Source organism: Chinchilla lanigera, unplaced genomic scaffold, assembly GCF_000276665.1.
Source record: "Chinchilla lanigera isolate Chin_1 unplaced genomic scaffold, ChiLan1.0 scaffold00040, whole genome shotgun sequence".
In the NCBI taxonomy this organism is placed as follows: domain Eukaryota; kingdom Metazoa; phylum Chordata; class Mammalia; order Rodentia; family Chinchillidae; genus Chinchilla; species Chinchilla lanigera.
Genome location: NW_004955441.1, coordinates 12,982,052 through 13,004,421, shown reverse-complemented (window position 1 = coordinate 13,004,421; position 22,370 = coordinate 12,982,052). Strand labels below are relative to the sequence as shown.

General features: G+C 45.4%; 1 protein-coding gene across 3 annotated transcripts in view; it reads right to left on the bottom strand.

Annotated features, from left to right (window-relative positions):
- Positions 1-22,370, bottom strand: part of Prkce (protein kinase C, epsilon) — a 499,694-nt gene that overhangs the window by 137,975 nt on the left and 339,349 nt on the right. For all 3 annotated transcript variants that reach the window (XM_013517553.1, XM_013517554.1, XM_005390971.2), the window contains one exon: positions 22,080-22,253. In XM_013517553.1, coding sequence (XP_013373007.1) covers positions 22,080-22,253 — 174 coding nt within the window. The remainder of the gene's footprint in view (positions 1-22,079; positions 22,254-22,370) is intronic.

Below are 22,370 nucleotides of genomic sequence, written 5' to 3'. Positions count from 1 at the left end.
GTTCTGTGACCGTCCCCACCAGACTACCACACACACATACCCTTTCCTAGCACTTCCACTGGCCCCTGCTTCCTCGGTCTTATTTTTATCATCACCTGAAATCACAGATGTAAAAAGTCTATGTATTGCCTTTTGGCCCCTCCACGAATGTGTATTCAATGAGGGCAGAATTTCTAGCTGTTCTGTTCACTGTAGGTCTCCAACACATGAGACAGTGTCTTGCATGGAGGAGACACATGATACATAGGTGCTCAGTGATTATCTGTCATTGCAGCTCATTTGTCTCCATAGGGTGACAGCTCCTGGGTGGAGGCTGCCAGCACTCTCAACTCAAAAGTCCTGACATTAAGGGCATTTCTGATCTTGCTGAGGTAGGGTGAAGGAGACCCTGTTTCAGGAGTAAGGATGACTCCCAGAAGTCCAACCCATGGGGCCCACGCTGCTTCTGAGAATGAGTTCTGTGGTCAAGTCTAGATTTGTGGCCGTTTCCCAGAACTGAGGTCTGCAGAGACCACGCACAGTGTGGCTGCCATGCGGTCTACTGTGAGCAGAAGCTGCCACTGCGCAAGCAGCCCGAGCCTCAGACCTGCCATTGACAAGGAGTCGGGTTGCTGTTTGTTTGTCTTCAACACGCGCATGAAACCGTGCTAGAAATAATAGCACAAATCTTCCCATGGCCCCACAAGTTGGGTCGGGGAAGTCGATTTGCCAAAGGACCCTGTGGTTAGGCAGCAGAGCCTAGGCTGGAGTTCTGGTTTGGGTGCGGTCTAGATGCCCGGCTGCTCGCATGACTGAGCCCACGGCCTCAGACCACTGCCACGATCAAGGGAGGTGAAGGCTGCAGAGTCCAGATGTGCAAAGGAGGTCTGGGGAAAGGCAGCAGCAGTTGGTATTCTTGAGTTTTGATGGACTGTTGAATAGAAATCCACAACGTTTTCAAAACTGAGAGTTGGAAAGGAAGATAGCCTGACCAAGGAGGAGCGTGATACCAGATATGCAGGCACAAGCGCACAGCTCCCTCCATGAGAGAGCAGAGGGAAGGCCCTTATAACTGCCATCATTTATCGACTGTTCACACTGGGTCTATCTCACTACACTCTGTGGGATAGGCGCGGTGCCCATCTAAGGATCACACTGAAATAAGTACTCCAAAAATCGGTACAGACTTACAAGTACCACTAAGGTATCAATACCGAGGAAGTAACTCCCACAGACCACAGCCCTTGACCTTGGGATGCCCCAAGGCACCCTTCGCTTGTTGGCAACATTTCTAGGAGCCTAGTGTTATTTGCCTTCTCCAGCCTGGCTCGGGCCAAGTCCTCACGGCCGGTGGTGGTAGAAGTGGTACCAGATTGTATGGAGCTCTGAGTGATCCTGAACACATACCTTCAGGCTGGAGAGACACCAAGCTCAAGGCTACCCTCAAGGCAGTGGCCCCTCGGTGTTCTGTACATCAGAAATGTCTTCTTTCCCCACATCATCCATGGGAATCCTGCAGTTGTCCAGGCTCAGCTGAAATGCCACTGCCCGTGCCCATGTCTACTTGGCCTTCCCTCTTCTGCCTAGATTCTGTGAAATTTTCACTACTTATTCCATTTCATATTCACTCTTCCTGAAGGTAAGGCTCACATCATTTGGATCTTTTCCAAATCTTCTTGAGCCTAGGACAGTACCGGGTGCTGCACCTGCTAACCGATTCAAAGTCATCTCTCTCCAATAGCAGAGAATGATGCCACTGTTATGTAATGTCTCTTAAAGTGTGGTCATTGAAAAATGCCAGTTCCTGGACCCTGCTGAATCACTATTCTCAGGGGTGGGACCAGCTCCTGGGAGATACTCTCCACACCAGTGTTTGAGAACCTCACCATAAGGGTCAATGCAATAGCAAGCTTAGCAAGAACCACATCCAAGAACCAGTAGAAAGCAACACCAATTGTGTAGCCCAAGGAAACCTTCCAGGCTGGTGGGACTTCTCACAAGCATGCCCAGGGAGGCAGGTGAAGAGTGGTAGTGATTTGACCTCTCTTTTGCCTTCCTAAATGATGATGTGTGTAGTGATGTGTTGTCACTACTGTTGACAAGAGCAATACAACACCATTCTAAGTCCTCTTTTACCCTTCCAGAAATGGCTAATCTTTGTGGAGACTCCATTCTGCCCTCTTGTCACTGTATCATGAGGGGAACCTAGATTGCTACTTCTGCAGTTTCCACACAGGTTACAGAGAAGAGGGTCTCTCTCTCCTCAGTGAATGGCACTAGTCTTAGACACGAAACCTGGACCTGTACAAGTGGCACTCACGATAGCCACCTCCACCCATACTTTCCTGTTCCCAGCGCGTGATGACTTCTTTGACAAACAACTCTTTCACACAGCCCAAAACACTGACACGCTGCAGATGTGGGAGCCTCAGCCGAGACACATGAAGTTTTATGATCTCCAAAAGCACACACCTTGAAAGAGAAACTTTATCCCTGACTAATTAGAGTCACTCTTAATGAGGAAATTATGGAGAGGATTAAAATGTGTTATCCCTTTCCCTCAGTGTCTCGATTAGGCCCTTCTAGAGTTACAGGGCTTTTTGTAAATCACTTCTTGCTCTTGCCAATCTGTTTCCAAGTATCAACACATCATCATTGACTGAGTATTTTTCAGTCTTGCCAATAAAAACTCCCAAGTCATCCCGGAACTCTCTGAGATGACTGAGAAAAATACATGGTACTCTTTAACAGATCACACAACGGGAGGCCAACTGGGGAAGGTTCCGGAAGGCTGGAGGTGAAGAGGTGGCCTAACCACAATGAAAAGCAAGTCCTGCCAGCAAATGCTTGTCCATTTTAGGAGAGGGATGGCGGCTTTCTCAGGCAGGGGCTAGGAGCTGGGGCTCATTTCATGGGTGAAGGCTGCCCTTTCTCCCTTCCCCAAAATGAACATCTCCAGGAAGAAGGGGGATAACCGAGCAGGCCTGAAAAGATCTTTATGAATTATAGGCCCTTGGAGAAAATCCCTTACTTATTGGTGCCTATTTCCTCACCTATTAAAGATAAACCTACCAGCACCGCCCACCTCACAGGCACAACAGAGGCACAGTGAGAAGGTGCTACACAAATGGCTCTGGAAAGCAGTTTAAAAGTTGCGTATGTGCTGCATGCCCGTGCCATGCTGAAGGATGCAGGTGTTACCCCGTTTCTCATGGCCGTCTTTTGAAGGGAAGATTTTTTTTCTACTTTGTCGAGGAGGAAACCAAAGTTTACTAATATCCTAAATATTTTCTGAAAGTTAAAAAACAATAAGTTCCCCGAAAACTAAATGTCTGTTCAAAATGAGACACCCCATGCCTACAGAGCTGTGAGGGGAGTTTATTGTTGTTGTTTTGTTTGTTTGTTTTCTCCGGTACCGGGAACCGAACTCACGACCTTGCGCCTGCCAGGCAGGCGCTTTTGCCGCTGAGCTAAATCCCCAGCCCCAAGTTTAAAAAGCAAGTTTGAATTCTCTTTCATAGGAAACACAAACCATTAGTAGGGGCTGTGAGGAGCGAATGACATATTCGGAATTCGATAGCCACGTGCTGCTAAGAGAAGAAGGATGGTGGGTGAGTAGCAAGAACAGAGCTGCTACATCAGCTGATTGTGATTCCAAAAATTATTCATAGTGGGAGCAATTACATCAGTGTATCACTGCTGCAGGATGCATTTACTGAGCACTTGTTGTGGGTAAGCAGGTTTTAGTACTTTCTTGGGCATGTGTGCATACACGTGCACACAGCCAGTGTAAATGCGATAGAAAGGTGTTATCTGCTTTTGGGTGCTTACAACTGGCTTGGGTAGATAAGACATTGCTACACACCAATCTAACAGTGAGGCATGTTTATGTGCTGGGAAGAGGAATGAATAGATGGTAGGCAGGCTGGGAGGAAGGACGGGTTTCTGAGAGGGGCAGGACGTGAGATGAATGGTGGGAGGTCAGTATAACTTGAGTCGCAGGCTGGACCATCCTAGGTGACAGGAGCAGGAAGCACTTCACATGCTAGCGTTTCTAGAAGGCAGACAGTGAGACTAAAGAGAGCAGGTTGAAACCCAATGAAAGAGAAAGAAGAGATTGATGTTTTATTTTGCTGGCCCTGGGCAGTGCCCAACAATAGTGTAGCAAAAGTAGGCAAGACATTATGTTCTGTTTGTAAAATTCCTATGAGTGATTCACTTCAAACAAAAATCTAAATGGCTAGCCCACGATACCCTGCTGTTGCTGTTACAACCCAAAACAGTATTTAAGAGCCAGGAATCTAGCTCAGTGGCACAGCACCTGGCTTAGCAAGTGCGAGGTCCTGAGTTCAATTACCAGTACCAAAAAAAAAGAAAAGAAAGTATTTAAGGGAAATCCATTTACATAGGCTTCCCTACTCATAAAGAGCTTGCTACCTCATTCACAAGGAAGTTGTTCAAAATCAGAAGTCCGACAGGTAGTGAATGATATTAACAGGGCTGTGCAAGACACACACCCGGAGAAGTTCCCACCAACCATAAAAAGCACACAGAATGCAAACTATTTTCAGGGAAAAGAAATAAGCTTGTTCTGTGGATAACACAGATGGCAAGAATCCTAGACTCTGTGGTGCAGAAAGACAGGAACTATCCCATCATGCAGGACAAGAAGAAGCCAGAGGTGAACTGGGAGTGGGAGCAGGCCAAGTCATTTAGGTGCAGCATTCCCTCTTGTTGGGGCATAATTACAATTCGTTAGGGATTGCATTACCAAAGCAACAATCCTATGAGCTACTCAGTTCAGAGATTCTCGGGGTAGCAGCTTTACTTCTGCACCATGCCTGAGGATTCCATAGCTTTTCAGAAGTAACAGCAGCTGGGGAGAAGGGGCAGCACTTCCCAATCCGCATGGTGGGTGCTGGGTTGGAACAGTCATGTGATTCTGATGGTTTTGTCTTCTGCTCTTCCAGTTCTCCCTCTGCCAAAGGCCGTTGCCTTGAGGTATTCTGGGATGACAGGAAATGCCTAAGCCCAGCGACAGAGCCAGAAAAGCCCTCCAGAGACTCTCCGGGTGGGTTTTAAGAACATGGGCATTAACCAAAGAAAACTGTCTTGGGGAGAAAATGAGCTTGTTTTAGGGCAAGTGTGCTCTAAGTCTGAGTGCGTCTGAGGGCATCCAGAAGCTTTCCCATGCTGGCTTCTCCACGTGCAAGGGGGAGGTCTGCAGCTCTGTCCATGAGTTTAGATGAAGGCAGCAGCTAAGTGCACCGCACCTCCCGGGACCAAGGATCTGGGGCGGTGGGGGTGGGCCGAGGCCTGCGGGGTTGCGGGACAAGGCAAAGAAACATGGTCCCTCTGCAGTTTTGGAAGCCAGAGATTTTCACCATTTCCCAAAGGAAAGTAACTTAAGTTTCTAATAAGTTTACAGAATCCTCGAGCCATGCTTTTTCTTGATTTCCCTCTTTATGTCACAAAGAGGGCATTTCATAAGGTGTACAGTATGGGAAACATTTACTCAGATACCCAGCTTGGGAAGGGAGGCATTATTCGGAGAACCTTCAGTTACGAGGACCCCAGGAAATCCCCTCAAACACCATTTCCTCCACTTCTATTAAGAAAAAGAGAAAGCAAGCAAGTGGCAGGGGTTTAGTATTTTCTGGCAGTTTCCTTTTCCTGGCCCTATACAGGATGATATAGCTGTTTACTTCCAGGCTCAAGAGGCAGCCAGCACTGTACGAAAGCTTTCCCACAGAAGATCCAGAATCAGGCAAACTCCTTCCTATGATGTTTCCGTCATGGGCTGGCCACGAACAAGCTGACTTGTGCGCACTCAGTCCTGTTCCTACCTCCTCTAGCAGAAGCCACTCCCTCTGGCACTGGGGCCATAGTGTGTGTGGTGGGGGGGGGGCGTCAAAGACAATGAACAAATGGAATCTTCACTGTTCCCAACTCCAAGCCACTTTCATGGCTCCCTCTACTCTCCACTCCGTGTACAATGGAGAGTCCTAAGCTCAGTGTAATTATCCATAAAATGAGGGAACAAGAAAACTTTCAGCCAAGCAGAAGAGACTAAATCATACCAACACTGATGTAGTACTTTATCTGAGCACAATACCATGGTGAACACCAGCAAAACAGAAATGAGAGAGCCTTAGTTCAAATCACAGTTCTACGACTTGTTACCTAAGTGACACTGGAGAAGTCATTCTACTTCCTGGTGTCTTCGGGTATCTACCTCCTAGGGCCAGTGTGAGTATTAGTTAATACATGTGAATGTATTAACTAGAAAATGACAGGCACATAGTAAATACTATAAAACTGTCCACACCTCATACTGACAGAAGATATTCTGCAACTACTAGTTGCTATGATGGCAACAAGGAAAACAGTTATTTTCAACAGGCAGCAGGAGTGGGGGAGGAGGTCAGAATATTCTAAGAAGAACACATCTATCTACAGCTGAAAGGTTGATTTGATTTATAAGTTTGTAGGTGAAAACTGGAAGGCTATCTTATGGTTTTCATACTACAGATTACCAGATGAAATTACTGACTGCATCTCCTTACTTATAAGACATGGTTTTAAAAAAATCAGGAAATAGCAAAGTTGTGACAACTAGGGAAGAATCTCCCCCAGTCAGAGCCATGTGCTGTGTGAGGCTGGACTAGGCTGCTCCTTAAGAATCCTCAGCTGTCAAGAGGAGGGTCCCAGGACGGGCTGAAAGCGGCACCCCAGTCTGTAGCTCCATCTTGGTCTGGTCTTGGTGGGGGATGTAGGGCCTGTGCTGGGTTCTTCCAGCTACACAGGCCAAGTGACCAGTCACCACACTGCCTGTCTTTGAGACAGCCCTCACTGCCAAAGATAACAGGAAAATCAAAACTTCAACAGCTACATAAGGGCATGGAGACACTGTCCTCCAGCTCAGCGCTTACTAAACTTAGAATCTCTTTTTGTTGCGGCATGTCATTGATTAAAATGTTAGTGTCTGACAATTTGGAGACCTTTATACTCTTGGTTTCTTCTTCCCTTTATTGTAAAATAAACATAAGAACATGTAAACCATATACTTTTTTAATATATGAGAATATACATATGTATTTAAATAAAACAAAATCCCTTGTAGCTATGACCCACTTTGACAAATAAGACAGGCTGCTGGCCCTTTGCAGTTCTTTCAAACCTCTTTGAAGCCCTCCTCCTTCTATCCCCACCAGTGCTAATCACCACTTGAAATTTCCTGATCATTACTCCACATTTTTCAGTATAGTTTCCCCACCTATATATTTACCTCTAACAAGATGCTTAGTTTTGCCCATTTGAGGACTTGTTATGCATGGAATCGTGCTGTGCATATCTTTCTCAGCTTGCTTCCTTCACTCTACCATTGGTCTCTATATCTTCCTTTTAATTGCTAGCTTTTCTGGCTTAAGGTGTGGTTCGGAGTTTTTTGTTTTGTTTTGTGGTACTGGGGATAGGGTCCAGGGCCTTGTGCATGCTAGGCAAGCACTCTACCACAGAGCTACAGCCCAGCCCAGGTCTCTGCTCCAAAGGGTTTTCTCTTTCTCCTTTAATAACACAATTAAAAAAACATTTCCCAAACCTTCTCCTTAAAATATGACATAGCAAACACGCAATGCATTGTGTTCCCTTGAGTGCAAACTGTCACCTCCAGGGAAGCTGTGGTCAGTTTCTCACCTTTGCCCTCCAAACATTATTTCCATAAGGACATTTTTAGTAGACATACTGATGGAAGAAATGCAGTCAAACCTTCCAAATGATACCATCTTCAGAAAAGGAACTTCTCCGCCAAACACCATTTTCCTAATAGTTTTGTACAGTCTCTCTTTACTCCAGAAGTCTAAACATGTTCCTTTTTATAGAATTGAGATTTTAAGTTTTACATTAACCTATGAATAATTTGCATAGTTTTTCACATAGCTCTTTAACTTTGTATCCTCCCCTGCATAAATGCCCATCTGCTCGGATCTGATGGGATTCTCACTCCCATAATCCTGTGAACCGTTAGTGCCATTTCCCACAGACGAGGAATGGATATCCAAACATCTGCATTTTATGCTAAACTTGGTGTCTGCAAGGTTCAGGAATTAACAGCTCAGGCAGCTAAGCAGAACCCATCCTTCCCAGGACACAGATGCACAAGAATCAGTTTTGGAGCTGGAAGAATCTACCTATTATTTTAAGTTTTCGGAAGGTTCCAATTCATTTTGGTCTATGGTGTTAAGGTTCTGACTTCCAACGCTTACGCAGTGCTAAGGTAGCGGTGCTCTGTGGTTCCCATGGAGATGGAATAATTTCCCCATCACCCACGGATGTGGTTTTTAAGCAGCACAGATCAACACTGGACCAGGCAGCTAGATAGGAGAGTCTGAGCTACATAAACATCTGTCTCCAACTACAGTGTGAGCTACTCCTGCAAAAGTATAAAACAGAGTAAATTAGACTGTGGAAGTATTTCAACATGCATAACCTGTTCCATTTGGTTGCTGTAGCTGTGTTTTTAGATCTAGAAAGTTTTTATAAATCAAAGCTTGAAAAAGGAGGTTAGATTTAAGCCAATACTTGAAAGAGAAGGAAAAGAAAAGCAGCAATGGCAGCAGAAACACTAGAAGCAGGATTATTTTCTTCAACCACTCTGACCCTCAGGCATACCATCCTGTCCCTCACATGCCTCTCCTGGAGGACCAGGGAAGGTTGCAAACCTGCAGTCTGGATTCAGCCTCAGAGCAGCAGCTCAGCTGGAGCCAGAGGCAGCTAATGAGCTCAGTTCCCTAGCAACATGCGCACAATGCTCCTAATAAAATGGATTAGGCGCTGCTGATGAATCCCAAGCTCACCGGATTGACCCAACAAAAGAGCTCATTTGTACCTCTTTAGTGTGTGATGGGGGCAGACTGAGAAAATGTTTTGCCTATGATCCATCCTAGCATTCTCCCTGGAGCATTATGGTATAAATGAAATGCTCAAAGGAGTCAAAAGTAAGCACTTTAACTTCCAGTGTCTTTGCAAGAACACTTTCACAACAGGAAGCAACGGGTCTGCTGTTCTTCCTCTTGCTTTCCCTGTACAACTCAGATTGCCTAAAATACCAGCCCTAAAGAGGTACAGTATTCCAGAGTACCCTGCACAACACACACCAGTAGTCTGGTCACCCCATTATAAGTCAACCATGTGCCATTCTATTTGTACCTTGGTACTTGGGATTTTGGTTTGTATCCATCAATCCTTGGGAGTCCACTCTCCATTGGGCATGAGGAAGTTTCCGGAAGGTAGATAACTGCTATTTCCGGTTATGTGACCTCTCTTTGGGAGGATGTTCCTACTTCATAGAAGTGATGTGAGATTACAGTGAGTTCATACATGTAAAGTATTTGAAACTGAGTCTGGCATATAAGCAATACTATATGTTTCTGCAATTTTTTTTTTTTTTAATTTTTAAGCCAAAGATGATCCTGAAATAGAAGACAATGATTAGCCCACCTAGATGACCCCTCTCTCCTTTTAGACTATCCCAACAGCCCTCAAAGACAAGCCACCAGAGGGCAGTTTGCTCTTTACCACAAGAGGGCAGTTTGTCTTAACTACCCTGACGCTCTTAACTGTAACCAGTAATCATCTCTTCCCGCACTGAGAAGCCAGTCCCACCACGTGACCTCCCTCAGCTAGGAAAAGGAGACTGAATCCCATTGAAATTCACTGGACTCTCAAGGATGAGCAAAAGCCTTCAGAGGACCCAGGAGAAGCCACTGTTCTGGGGACTCACTTGCGCTATCCCCACTGTATGCTACAGGTCAAACAGTCAGAGGAATGAGCTCCCTAACTCCTAGGGATGTACAGTTGAAAGTCTGATCCTCACAGTAACCAGTGACAGATCTCAGTTTATAAACAGATTTTATCATTAACAAAACTGATACACCAAAGCACCATCTTCCAGGTGAGCATGGCTTCCGGGAAGGAGACAGCACTCATTCACTTCTTGCTTGATATCCTCCTTACCATGCATGAGATGATCAGATAGGCCATGCCCACTTATTTTCTTGCTATGAATCTAGCATGACCAGACAGGGGTCAAGTCTGTCCACAGTGGTTCCTCTGTTCTGATGAACAGCTGGCTGACTAGTTAGAACAGGTCACTATTATAGGCAAAGAGAAATAGGACAAAGCTCTTAGCGTAGTTCAGGGCCAATCTACAAACAGCATGCTGAAATTGCTAACTGGGCAAGGCAGAAGCTAAAAGTTTTGCACCCTCTGAGGGCTAGGAACAGTGCTATGTTTTAAGGGGACAACTGAATGGCTTCTGGTAAATCTCTAAGGACCACCAGGTATTGAAAGTGTGTTTGACTATGCAACTCTGATGTGCCTTAGGAACACAAAGGCTTTGATCTGGGCAGGAACATGTGCTGAGTTGAGCTTTGAATGAGGACACTTCATCACTGTCTTCATCTTGTTCTTGCTCTAGGAACATATAAACCTGCAGAGGACTCATGCAAGGTTCCCAGTGAGCTGCATGTTCATAGATTCTTACAGTCAGGTTCTGGGGCATCTTACTCTTCTACCTGGCCCATCCTTAATTATGAATGAGGAAAGCCACACCCTGAGAAATGTTGCAGAGAGACCTTCAGCAGTAGAAGCAGAGTTACAAAGGAGATTCTGGACTCAGTATCTTCTCCCTGTCTCTCTCCCTTTTAACTTGCATGGTACCAAGGACTGAACCAGGGCCTTCACCCTGACCTACATCCTCAGCCTTTTTTTTCATTAGGGTCTCACACTAGGTTGCTAAATTGCCCAGGCTGGTCTCAAACTTCACGGTCTTCCTGCTTCAGCCTCCCAGAGTACTGGGATTACAGGCATGAGCCATCATGCCCGCTTTCATGTGCCCTTTTTAGTGTATCTCCTGTTCCTTAAAAATCCAAATCAATAGGCGCTCATGGACTCAAATAGTGAAATGGGTACACACCACCTGGCAAGATCTTCAAAGTCAGAGCATAAAGGGCCAGTGGGGTTATCTGAAGTATCAGAGACCACTGGAACAAAAAGTTCAGGTTATATGAGGAAAATCTATTGCCTCAGCTGAGTAATTCCAATAGACGAATAGAAGTTTCTCTACAAAAAGCCTCAGGTGACTTACCCTGAGGAAAACATCAGACCACTATCAAAATTCAAATGAATCTAAAAATAGACATACTAAAATAAAGGTAAATCCTGAAATCCAATAGATGGGGGAAATTGGGAGGCCTGACGTCAACCACAAGGAAACTGGCTTTGTTTGGTGAGTGAGTTAGAAACTTGGACCTCTGGTTTTAGATTTCAAGATGAAGCTTTTTATTCAGATTGGATCATTGTGAACCCATTGAACTGTGGGGAAATGACACCTTAGAAGTCTGCAGATCACTTACTGCAAGTGACAGCAATCTAAGGTTTCATTTCTAATCAGCCCAGGCTCACCCAGAGTTTCTACGCATCTCTCGGAGCATGAGGCTGTCTAGCCCGGCAGGCCTGCCTTGCCAGATGCAGAAGGGGAACCAAATGGCCTCTGCAGTCCTCCCACCAGTCCTTCCACACCGCCTCTGGACCCTGGGTTACCAAAGCAGCCTTCTCACGAGGGCCCCTGACTTACCTTCTTTCCTTCCTTCTTTTTCTTGGGGATTGAAGGTTGAAACCAGGGCCTTTGTACTGAGCTACATCCCGTGCCCTAACTTGTGGTCCCCTCCTGCCCTGGTATCCCAGAGTGTTGGGCTTATAGGAATGCATCACCACACTTGGTCGTTCTTCCCTTTCATCCACATGTTACAGAGCTGCCAGGCGGTGCTTTCTACATCATCTTTCCTTACAGCATCTTCAAGGAGCCCCTTCCAGAATAAGTCCAGACTCCTTGCCTAGCATGGCAAAAACTTCACAACTCAGCCAAAATCTCACCACTTTGTCTTTCTCACAGGTCCGCAGCATGTGCCTGATGTTCTAGGACATTCTGCCCTTGGGAGCCCATTCCTGCAAACTTCTTCTTGCCCTGCCCCGAAACTTGCTGCATCTTTCTTTTCCCCTTGCCTCAGCAACAACCCAGAAGACTGCATCGGTCATCCCCCCAGCCCATGGTGGTCCTTCTCTGCCACAGGAGGCAAGGGTGAGGACTGCTGTTCTGGATCCCCGTTGGATCACTTGTCCCTGTGTCGTCCTGACCAGGAGGCTGAGCCTTCCTGAGCCCCAGCTTCCTTGTCTGCCCAAAGAACTGGGGACAATACCCAGGCCCCATCGGACTTGGGAAAGGTTTATGGAATTAACTCTACAAGGTTCACAACCTAGTAGATGCTCAACCGTATCAGACTTCGCTTCCTCTATCAAATAGTGTCTTCACTCCTAGCCACCAGTTAATATATACCATTGCTCCTTGAACACCAGAGTCCACGTCCCAGTTATATCAGTGACACTTGAAAAGGTTCTGGCACAGAGCAGATCCTCACTGTCAACAGAACAGTGCTATATCCCAGTCATATTCTCTCTAGAGCAGCCTCCTATCTGTCAGCAGTGGGCCTGAAGTTCAAACACATGCTCCTACCTACCGGTATGTTGTTCTATTAGGGCTACAACCAAACTAAAGACTAAAGAGCTCATACAGAATATACGAGAACTGCTAGTCCTGAATCTGTTTCCAAAACCCCATCTCCACCCAAACCTCTGGAATGTGCCCATTTTACCAATAGGAGGAGATCTGTAATGCAAACCTTCCAGAAACGATGCCTGCATCAGAACATCAGAGTACACATCATGGCAGGTAAAACCATCCAGACTCACCTGACCATCTCACTGGAAGTTATAAGTTGTTCACTTCACTTTTGAAGTGAAGTCCTTCCTTCCAATACTATCTTGCTTAGACTACTAAGCACCCGAGACTGGGGATTCCTGCAGATGGAGGTGCGTAAAGGTCCCCTGCCATGGCAAGACACACAGGTGCACACACACATACTGCAGCAACATAGGCACCGCCAGAAAAACTCACTTGAAAGCTAGCAGCTTTAGAACAATAAGCAAACAGTCTCAGAGGATGAGTAAATATATTCCTTAGTGATGGAAAACTCCATCAGAAAACACCTATGTATATATTTAATGTGAAAGGCATTTAGCTCTTAGTCTATATTACGTCAAGTCGGGTGGGTTATTTACAATTTGTACTCAAGTTTCCATTATAGAAAGAGCTAAATGTAAATAGAGGAAGCAGCTCTGTTGTTGCACAGACCAATGCCCTCGCCCGGCCACACCGCACAGTGCATTCTGGTCTACTCACTGCCACTGTTACCCTTGGAAGGCATGTGCTGGCTATTTGCAGCACCGAATGGAGAAATTCTCTAGGAGAGGCGCCCGGATATTACAGACCCTTGGAAACCACTTGGTTGAAGATTACTGAGAATGAAGGGGAATCATCACACTATGTTACCAGGTGAAACAGGTTACCATAGAGTACGACACCAACTTTATAAATATATTTGAACAAATACATTATTTTTTTAAAAGTGCAAATATATATGTCGTAATTTTAGTAATAGTCATTTGAAACATTCTTGTATCCTTTTTTGTCCTTTTCTGTATTTTGCCAAATTTCCTCGAATGACTAAATACTCCTGTGACAAAGAATTAAAGATATATGTGAAACTGAGCATAATGGCACATGCCTGTAATTTCAGCACTCAGGAGGCTAAGGCAGGAGGATCGCTGTGAGTTCCAGGCCAGCCTGGAATACATGGCAAGACCCTGTCTTCAAAACTCAACCAAACCAAACCAAACCAGCCAAAAGCCAAACCACTTTTTGAAAGACGAAGCCAAGGATTTCCAAAGGAGAACAAAGCACCGAGTTCTGGACACCAGAGAGAGGCCAGCATTTTTTGAGTTGCAGTGCAATAAATATATTCCTGTGGGGCATCAAGTTGAAGAGGACAGGACACCTGGCTCCTGCTCACAATTAGGTCCTGCAGAGTGGCATCTCATGACACAGCAGAGGACGCTCAACAGTGGCTAAGTAGACAAGCATGAGGGGCCTGTCCTGCTCTGGCTCATTTGGGGCACAATCCCTGCACCCATCCCTTCTCCTCTCATTCATCCTGTCCTTTCAGAACACAGGCATTTCTAGAAAAGGCTGACGGACTGTCTCACCAGCCGAGGAGCACTGACTGTTGTTACATTTCAATCTCACCGAGTCCAAGTAAGACAGCTGTCTCCCTCAGACCCCTTCTCCGTGTGTCAGTAAGGGGCGCCCCAGGAGAGAGGGGATTTGGAGGCGAGGAGAGCTGAGGTTGAGAATTTGGGCAGGAGGGAGGAGACTCAGGCGGAAACAGTGCGAACAGCAAAAGCTGTTGGGGAACCTCAATTCCCGCCTGGCTTCAGCTACAAACACTATAAGGCCTCACTGGGCCTATTTTCTCATCTATAAAGAGGAGGGATGGCTCCTCATCAGGGAAATGTAAATTACAACTCCAAGAAGGGAAATACTCATCAGGATGGTCACTACCCCAAACACCCAGAAAATGATGAGAGCTGGCAGGTAGTGGGGAGACCGGTACCCTTTCACTCTCTTGGTGGGGATGTGAAAAGGTACAGCCACTGTGGAAAACAGTATGGTGGTTCCTCTAACAATTAAACACAGGTCATATGATCCAGGAATCCCATTTCTGGGTATGCATCCAAATGAGCTGAAACCAGAATCTCAAAACAATTTTTTTTTTTTTTTTTTCCGGTACCGGGAATCGAACTCACGACTTTGCTCTTGCCAGGCAGGCACTGTGCCATTGAGCTAAATCCCCGGCCCCAATTTTTTTTTTTTTTTTTTTACCATTGTAGCCTAGGTGGTTTCAAACCACATGGGCACAAGCAATCTTCCTGCCTCCGCATCCCAGAATGCTAGGACTACAGGTGTATACAACTCTGCCCAGCTCAAAATATATTTGTATACCATGTTCACAGCAGCATTCCTCAAAATAGCTAAAATGTGGAAGCAGCCCAAGACCTATCCACAGGTAAGTGGATATACTAAATACTAAATATATAAAAATACTATACTAAATACTACACTATATAAAAATACTATACTATGCTAAATATATAAAAAATAATGGGGTATATTACTCAGCCTTTAAAAAGGAAGAAGATTCTGACATTGAGGACATTATGCTAAGAAAATTGCTGTATGGTTCCACTCATCTGAGGCACTCACAATCACAGACAACAGTACAGTTGTCATATGAGCTGGGGGAAGGGAGACTGAGGAGTTACTGCCCAGTGGGCATATAGTTTCAATTTTACAAGATGAAGAGAGTTATGGAGCATGATGATTGCACATTATCAATGTATTTAACCTACTGAACTGTATAACTTAAAAATAGTTAAGATAGTGTCAGGCATGGTGGCATCCACCTATAATCCCAGCTACTCAGGAGGCTGAGGCAGGGTTGTGAGTTCAAGGCCCGATGGTGCAATTTAACAAGAAGCTCTTTTGAAACCAGCAACAATAACAACAATTTGAGCAGGGCTAGGGGTGCACATCTGTAATCCCTGCACTCAGGAGGCTGAGGCAGGGAGGACTGCTGTGAGTTCGAGGCCAACCTGTGCTACATAGTGAGTTCAAGGCCAGCCTGAACTACATAGTGAGACCCTGCCTCAAAAAGCAAAACAAAACAAAAAGGCAGTAATAATAAACAAACCAGATAAATTAAAAAATAAAAATAATTAACAAAATAGTTAAGACAGTAAATTTTATGTCATGTGTATTCCATAATCAAAAAAAAAAAAAATGGAAAGAGAACAGGGAGTGACCATAGGGAGCTCACAGAAACCTCATCAGGGAGGAGCGAGGGCAATGAGCTAAGTGAGGGCAATTTTGACAGTAGCAGTGCTATTCAAATGCAAGATGTCCCAATAGGCAGGAAGTTACAGGAGGCAAGATGGTGCGGGCCTGAGAATACAGCCCGAAGGTGCGTTTGGAACTCGTGCTAGGTCTCAGACTTCGGTGAAGGCCACCTGCTCTCCTGCTTGGCTATGAAAACTTGCAAACTCATTCTGACCAGCTGGAGCCCTCAGGACCTGTCTACACGTGGGTCCCCTTCTACGCAAGCACGCACACACGCACGCACGTACGTAAGCACGCATGCACGTAAGCACGCATGCACCCACGCCCACGCTCATGCCTTGAGCATACTCCTCTCACTGACTTCTACCGCATTCCTCAGTGAAAGTTCTGCTATGTCTTGCAGGGATCCAGGGGCCCCAGGCACCAAGGCCTCCCTGAGAGGTGCTGGGTGGCTGCGTAGAAGCCACTGCTGCTGGCAAGGACAGTCCATAGCAGCAAGGAGATAGTTTCTCAGGGCCTGGTACCTCGGATAACCAATTCAGCCAACACTAAGCTTGACCCTCCCCCAGAGACTCACTTCACTTAGGGCCGTTATTACCCAGGCTTTTGCTACCCCAAGTCTTTGATTGGCAACCGTATCAATTCCCTGGGGGCTGCCCAATCCCACTCAGGGTTCTGTTTTGGTTTTTTTTTTGGTTTTTTTTCTGGTACCAGGAACCGAACTCACGACCTTGCGCTTGCCAGGCAGGTGCTGTGCCGCTGAGCTAAATCCCCAGCCCCTTCACTCAGGGTTCTGAGAAAGTCCTCCACTCTCGTGACAAACTCACCTGGTCAGAACCCCTCCAACTCCTCTGAAGAAGCTGCTGCTTCAGGCCCTGTGCTGTAGCAGGGAGGAAACCCATACTTCATTCAGTTGCTTTCTTCAGCTCTTTTAGATCTGACATTGTCATCTGTTTAAAAAAAATCTACTAGTGGCCTAATTTTTCACCATGTTGCTGCTTTTTGCTTTAGAGTTTGCTGTTCTTCGGCCTTAACAGTCAACATAAACCCGTGTTAGTGTGGCACACGCCTGTAATCCCAGCACTTTGGGAAGCTGAGGCAGAGGAACCCAATTGCATGGGCAATTTAGCGATTTAAGAGACCCTGTCTCAAAAAGTAAAAAAGGAACTGAGAATGTAGCTCAGTATGAAGGCCCTCAGTTCAATCTCCAGTGCCACAAAAAAAAAAAAAGTAAAAATAAACATTGGAGTTCCTTGAAACTACAAGTTTTCTCCTACATTGTCAACACTCATTCTTAGCGGCCCTCCCCAGCTCAGAGAGATTATTAAATTCAGTTTGAAAAATGTCTCCAGTTGCTTTTTAAGGATTTTCCATGTGGCATTTTCCCCAGGGCAGGCAGGGAGGTTGGCCAAAGGAGATCCTGTAAGAGTTTAGCCCATTTCCTTCACAGCAAAGCCCTCCAGGATTTGGCTTCCCAGGCCTGGCAGGAAATGCCAAAGGGTGGGGGATGGATAGGAGCTTAGACATTTTACAGAGGAAAAAGCAGGGGTGAAATTATTCAAGACAGGTTTTGTGGGATCCAGTTGGAGGGGATGGTTTCGCAATGGGGATCATAAAACACAAATACACAGAATCTAAAAATGCCTGGGAATTTTATTTCCTGTAACTACAAAAACAAATCTACCTCTCAGTGGCGCTCTTATCCCGAGCAGTCAGTGGATGAGTGAGACCCTGGAACAGGCCATTCCTTACATCCCTTCTCCAGTAATCCCTGACCTTGCCGCTGCTCAGCCAATAAAGAGGGCTCCCAGTCCTACCCTGTCCTCTCTCTTCCAAGCAGCAGCTGATTATGCAGGGGCAGGAAGGTCTCTCCTTATTTTCCAAATCCCCTCCCTTTCTTCCACTTCTTCCTTGTTTCATTTACTTTGAAGAAGTCAGACACCCAGCGGTGAGTTCTATCTACCTAGCACTGGAGAAATGATGAAAGTGACATTGGGGATAATTTTCCTCGGTTTCATCGCTGTCTCTTGGCTTCTACCCTCTTTTCTATGCAACCCATGCTTCCGGGTCGAGTTCTGGAGATTCCCTCACTTGGTTCAGGTTACTCTAGCATCCTAAGGGGCACACAGCAGAGTAGGAACACAGGTCAAATGAATGGTTCGAATTAGATTGAAATTATAGTTGTTGGCTCAATTCATTGGCCTGTTGGCCCCATCTCAGTATCCCTGGAAAGCTGGAGTCACGTCATTTGCTTTTTGTCATCACAGGGCCCATGGAATGACCAGAGCCCCTCACCCAAGGGCAGGCAGGCTTAAGACAGAAAAGCCCAAGTGAATCACAGTGACTCGTTCATTCAGTGGGCTTGGGTGACCAGACTTGATTTCATCACATCTGCCATCATGCTTCACGCCAAGTGTTTGCAAAAAGTACACTGATCAGTTGCCATATGGGACATGGGACCCTCGCAGTACATACTTCCAAGTCTTGCAGGCAACCTGTTTGTAGCATGCAGCCTAAAGCTCTGTGTAATCCATCTGGAAGTTTTCAAGGTGATGTTTCCAGAAGAGCTATTTTCCCCTACACACTGAACACTAAGGCTCACCTAAAAATAATTAAACCTGACTTAACAATCTCAGTGCTTTGCACTTTGTAATTAAATAAGAATGAGAGAAATCTTAATAGGATTGCAAATCAGGTCTTCATGTTCCTGATTCATGCATTAGTCTTAGTTAAAAATAAGTTCCTGGCGGCTAAGGAACTGTATTTTCATTTTGAGGAAAAAGTGAAACTCAAGATTGAAGCTCCACTTCCCACCTCAAATCCTTTCCAAATCTTCCCCATCTTTCAAAGCCTGGCTTGAGCACCTTTCCGTCACTGGGAGCCCAAAGAGCACCCATTCCTGAGTCCTCACGGTTTGAGGATGCCAGGCAGAACGCTACTATCCAGTGCCATTTGCTGGGGAAGTTAGGGCTCCCGCACTGAGCAACCCTCTCACTTGTGAGTCAGTTTTCTTACTGCTGATAACTCCTCGCCCAGCACCTACCTCAGTCAGGTGACTAACAGTTATTCTTTAAAACCATGACTTCTGGTCTTCATAGGAAAAGTCATTTTTAAAAATGTTAAACTGGGGGTTTATACAATGATTATTCTTAGGGTTCCTTCTGTCAGTAAGTCAAGGTCCTTCTTTGAGACCAGTATGATTTATTTTAGAAAAATGGGAGTCACATAAAGCAAAGTATTCTCCTAATAGTAGAACACCTAAGTAGGAGCCTGAGAAAGGTGGCACACACTTGCTCTTCTGCCTGTGGTCACCTGACTCTGGCCTGAGGAAAAGATCAGCAAATCTCTAGTCGGCAAATCTCCTCCCATCTTCAGGCTCCAGTCACCTGAAGCCCCAGTTCCACATAAGCTTGAGGATACTCTACCATAAATGAAACCCATGGTGTTGTTCAATACCATTTTTTGTTTCAAAAGATGCTACTCAATGAAGAACCTACAATGTTTAAGGAGGCATTCCTGGCATTGAAGACATGCATTCCCCTCCCTCCCTCATTCACCAAGACGACTTTCAACTGCGGGCTTCCCACATTCACCACACAGTCCTTCTCACCAGACGGGATACTGGGCCTTTTGGCAATACAAGAGACAGAAAATCTTCTCTTGTGTTCCTCCCTTTTAGCTCTTGTTGTTTTTGCTGTTTTCCTCTGCTATGAACTGTTGACCTCTGCCATGTGCCCCTCTGCCTTGGAGCCAGCCGAGTATGCTCAAAGAAAGAATGCCAGTGTGGCTCCCTGTCTAGGCATACCCCCACCTCCCGGCAGCGGGAGATGTATCGCAGGGACAGAGAAGTGGCAGAATTCCCACAGAGAAGACACTGGGCTGGCTTGGGCACAGCGGAGTAGCGCAGGGGTATCAGAGCAGAGGTCCACTGGAGTGGGGGATCGCAGAGGCCAAATGAGATACCAGTGGCCTGACTCTGCCACTGTGGAGTGTCTTGTAGACAAAAGATTTTAACTTCTCTGAAAACCAGTTATCTCACTGGTACATAAAGGACAATAAAAGAGGTAATACAAAAAAAACTTCATCTGAACATTGTGGACATGCCTATAATCTCAGCACTCTGGGAGGCTGAGGCAGAAGGATCACAAATTCTAGCCCAGCCTGGACAACATAGTAATACCCTGTCTCAAAATAAAAATAAATAAAGGAGTGGGGATGTAGCTCAGTGCAATCCCTAATACTAAAACAAAACACATTCTCCAAGCCTCTACTTCTGATAGTGAGCACTTCCCAGGTGTGAGGTTCTATAACAGGTACCATGGAAGATAAGGATAGGATATGATACGTTTCTCATTAATCTAGAACTATTGCTCTAGTGGTGAAGAGAAGAAAGTTGACCCCATTGTTGAGACTCTGCTATCACATTTTGTTGTGGTTTGTGTCTAGATGTCCCCCCAAAGCCTCACACAAACTTCTAGAGTTTGTGATTGATTCATTGTCTAGCGCTGGGATTATGGATGTAGGGTGGATCGCCTGCATACAATATAAGAGACAGAAAATCTTCTCTTGTGCTCCTCCCTTTTAGCTCTTGTTGCTTTTGCTGTTTTCCTCTGCTATGAACTGTTGACCTCTGCCATGTGCCCCTCTGCCTTGGAGCCAGCCAAGTATGGACTGGACCGTCTACCAACTGTGAGCTAAATAAACCTTTCCCTCTTTAATTTGGATTTCAGGCATTTTGTTTCAGCAACAAGAAAAAAATAACCAAGACAACATTGGACTCTACATCTATATACATGCATAACTCATATTAACCTATAAATACTTGCTATTACATAATATACATCAAACATAGGTAAGCCCAGTTCAGAAAGGGATAGATTCTTATTCAGTAGAGGACTCTAAGTTTCATAAGGAAAGACATAAGTATTCCTGAAAGATAAGCAAAATGACTTGGAGATTTTTCAGAATAGACTTGTTATTTGCCTCAGAGATTGGAAAAATAAGAAAAATTCCATTGGATCTGTATTACTCAACTTGGAATAGGTGCTGTGTGTGTGGTGTGGGGGGGGCATGGGATCAATTAAACTGGGAAATAATAGATTAATCAAAGGTAATCTTTTTCATTTTTCACTGCAGGTTTCCCCCAGGGACTTCAATAAACACATGCACATTGAAACAATCCAGGAGAGGTCAAGATTGCAGGGTCCCAAGCTATGGGCCCTGACTTTCATCTTCACAGTGTCTCTAGGACCATAATATATTTTTTCTAAGAAACTGTGAAGTCCCAGATCTTGTTCACCTCTGCCTCTCTAGCCCCTGTCACAGCACCAGGCACATGGGAGAGAGGCAATAAAATAGGAAAAAACTTTACTGAATGTGCAAATGAATAATTGGTAAATTCCAAATGGAAAGACTGGCATTTGTATAAAAATGGTGGCGAGTATCTGCAAAGGGCCAGAAGTCACCACCCAGACTGTCTCTTTCCCGGTCTGCATGCCAGAGGGACACTTGAAGAGTTCTGGGTGAGCTTGTCATTGCTATCTAAAGAAGCCCAATGCTACAAGTCCACGGAACATCCTAATTCCCCATCTCCACGTCAGAAAAGAATAAAATAACAGCTCTGCGAGGAGCGTGTGTATTTCTTTACCAAGAGTAAGTAACAAATCAGGGCTGAGACTCTATAATGTAGTTAGACTATCTTCATTTCTTTACTGCCACCTTCTGGTTCCCAGGCAACCACATGGTAACTTTGAAACTGCCCCCTTGTTTGTATTTCACTGAGGAATCTTAAGCATGTGTTTACATCCTTTACCTCATATGACATTACATACATTAGAAGCGATTAGCGTGTCCTTTACTCCTTTCTGTTTGACCTGAGAACAGCATAGAAGTTGGGTGATCTGCCTAGAGATAGAAAGGTAGCCGCAGAGTAAGGATCAGCCACACCTGTTGGTTTTTCCAAAGCACAAACATTGAGTTTAGCCATCTGGCTTTGCCCAGCTACATTTACTGCCTCATCCCTTCACAAGCATAGCCTTGAATGGAAAATCCCAAGACCTTCACAAAGAAGAAGGTGTTCAAACATACCCTGATCTTTTCAAGGGTAAAATCCACTTTGCTTTCCAAAGTCTTTGAGAGACCAACGCAGAGGGTCTGAAACTGATATTTTATATGACAGCTGAGTACCATGATGTCCTGCCATGCTTTTTGAGACAGAAGACAGCGGTCAGACAGCTCTCTGTAAACATACCTTGGTCTGGAAGCAGCAGTAGAGTTGAGTTAGGTACGGGTGTTTCCGTGCCAGAGCCAAAATCCTCTTCTCCGTCATTGTGCAGTCCACGTCATCATCCTGAAGGATGACGTCCTTCTTTAAGACTTTGACAGCGTACACTTCATCTTTGCCCTTGAGTTCCGCCAACATGACCTGCAATGAACCAAAATTGTCCCCATCATGTGCGTGCATGTGGACTCAAAGGAGGAAACACAATGCCAAGTACTTTGAAAAGTTAACTCCAAATAAATCAACCTAATTTCTAGTTCC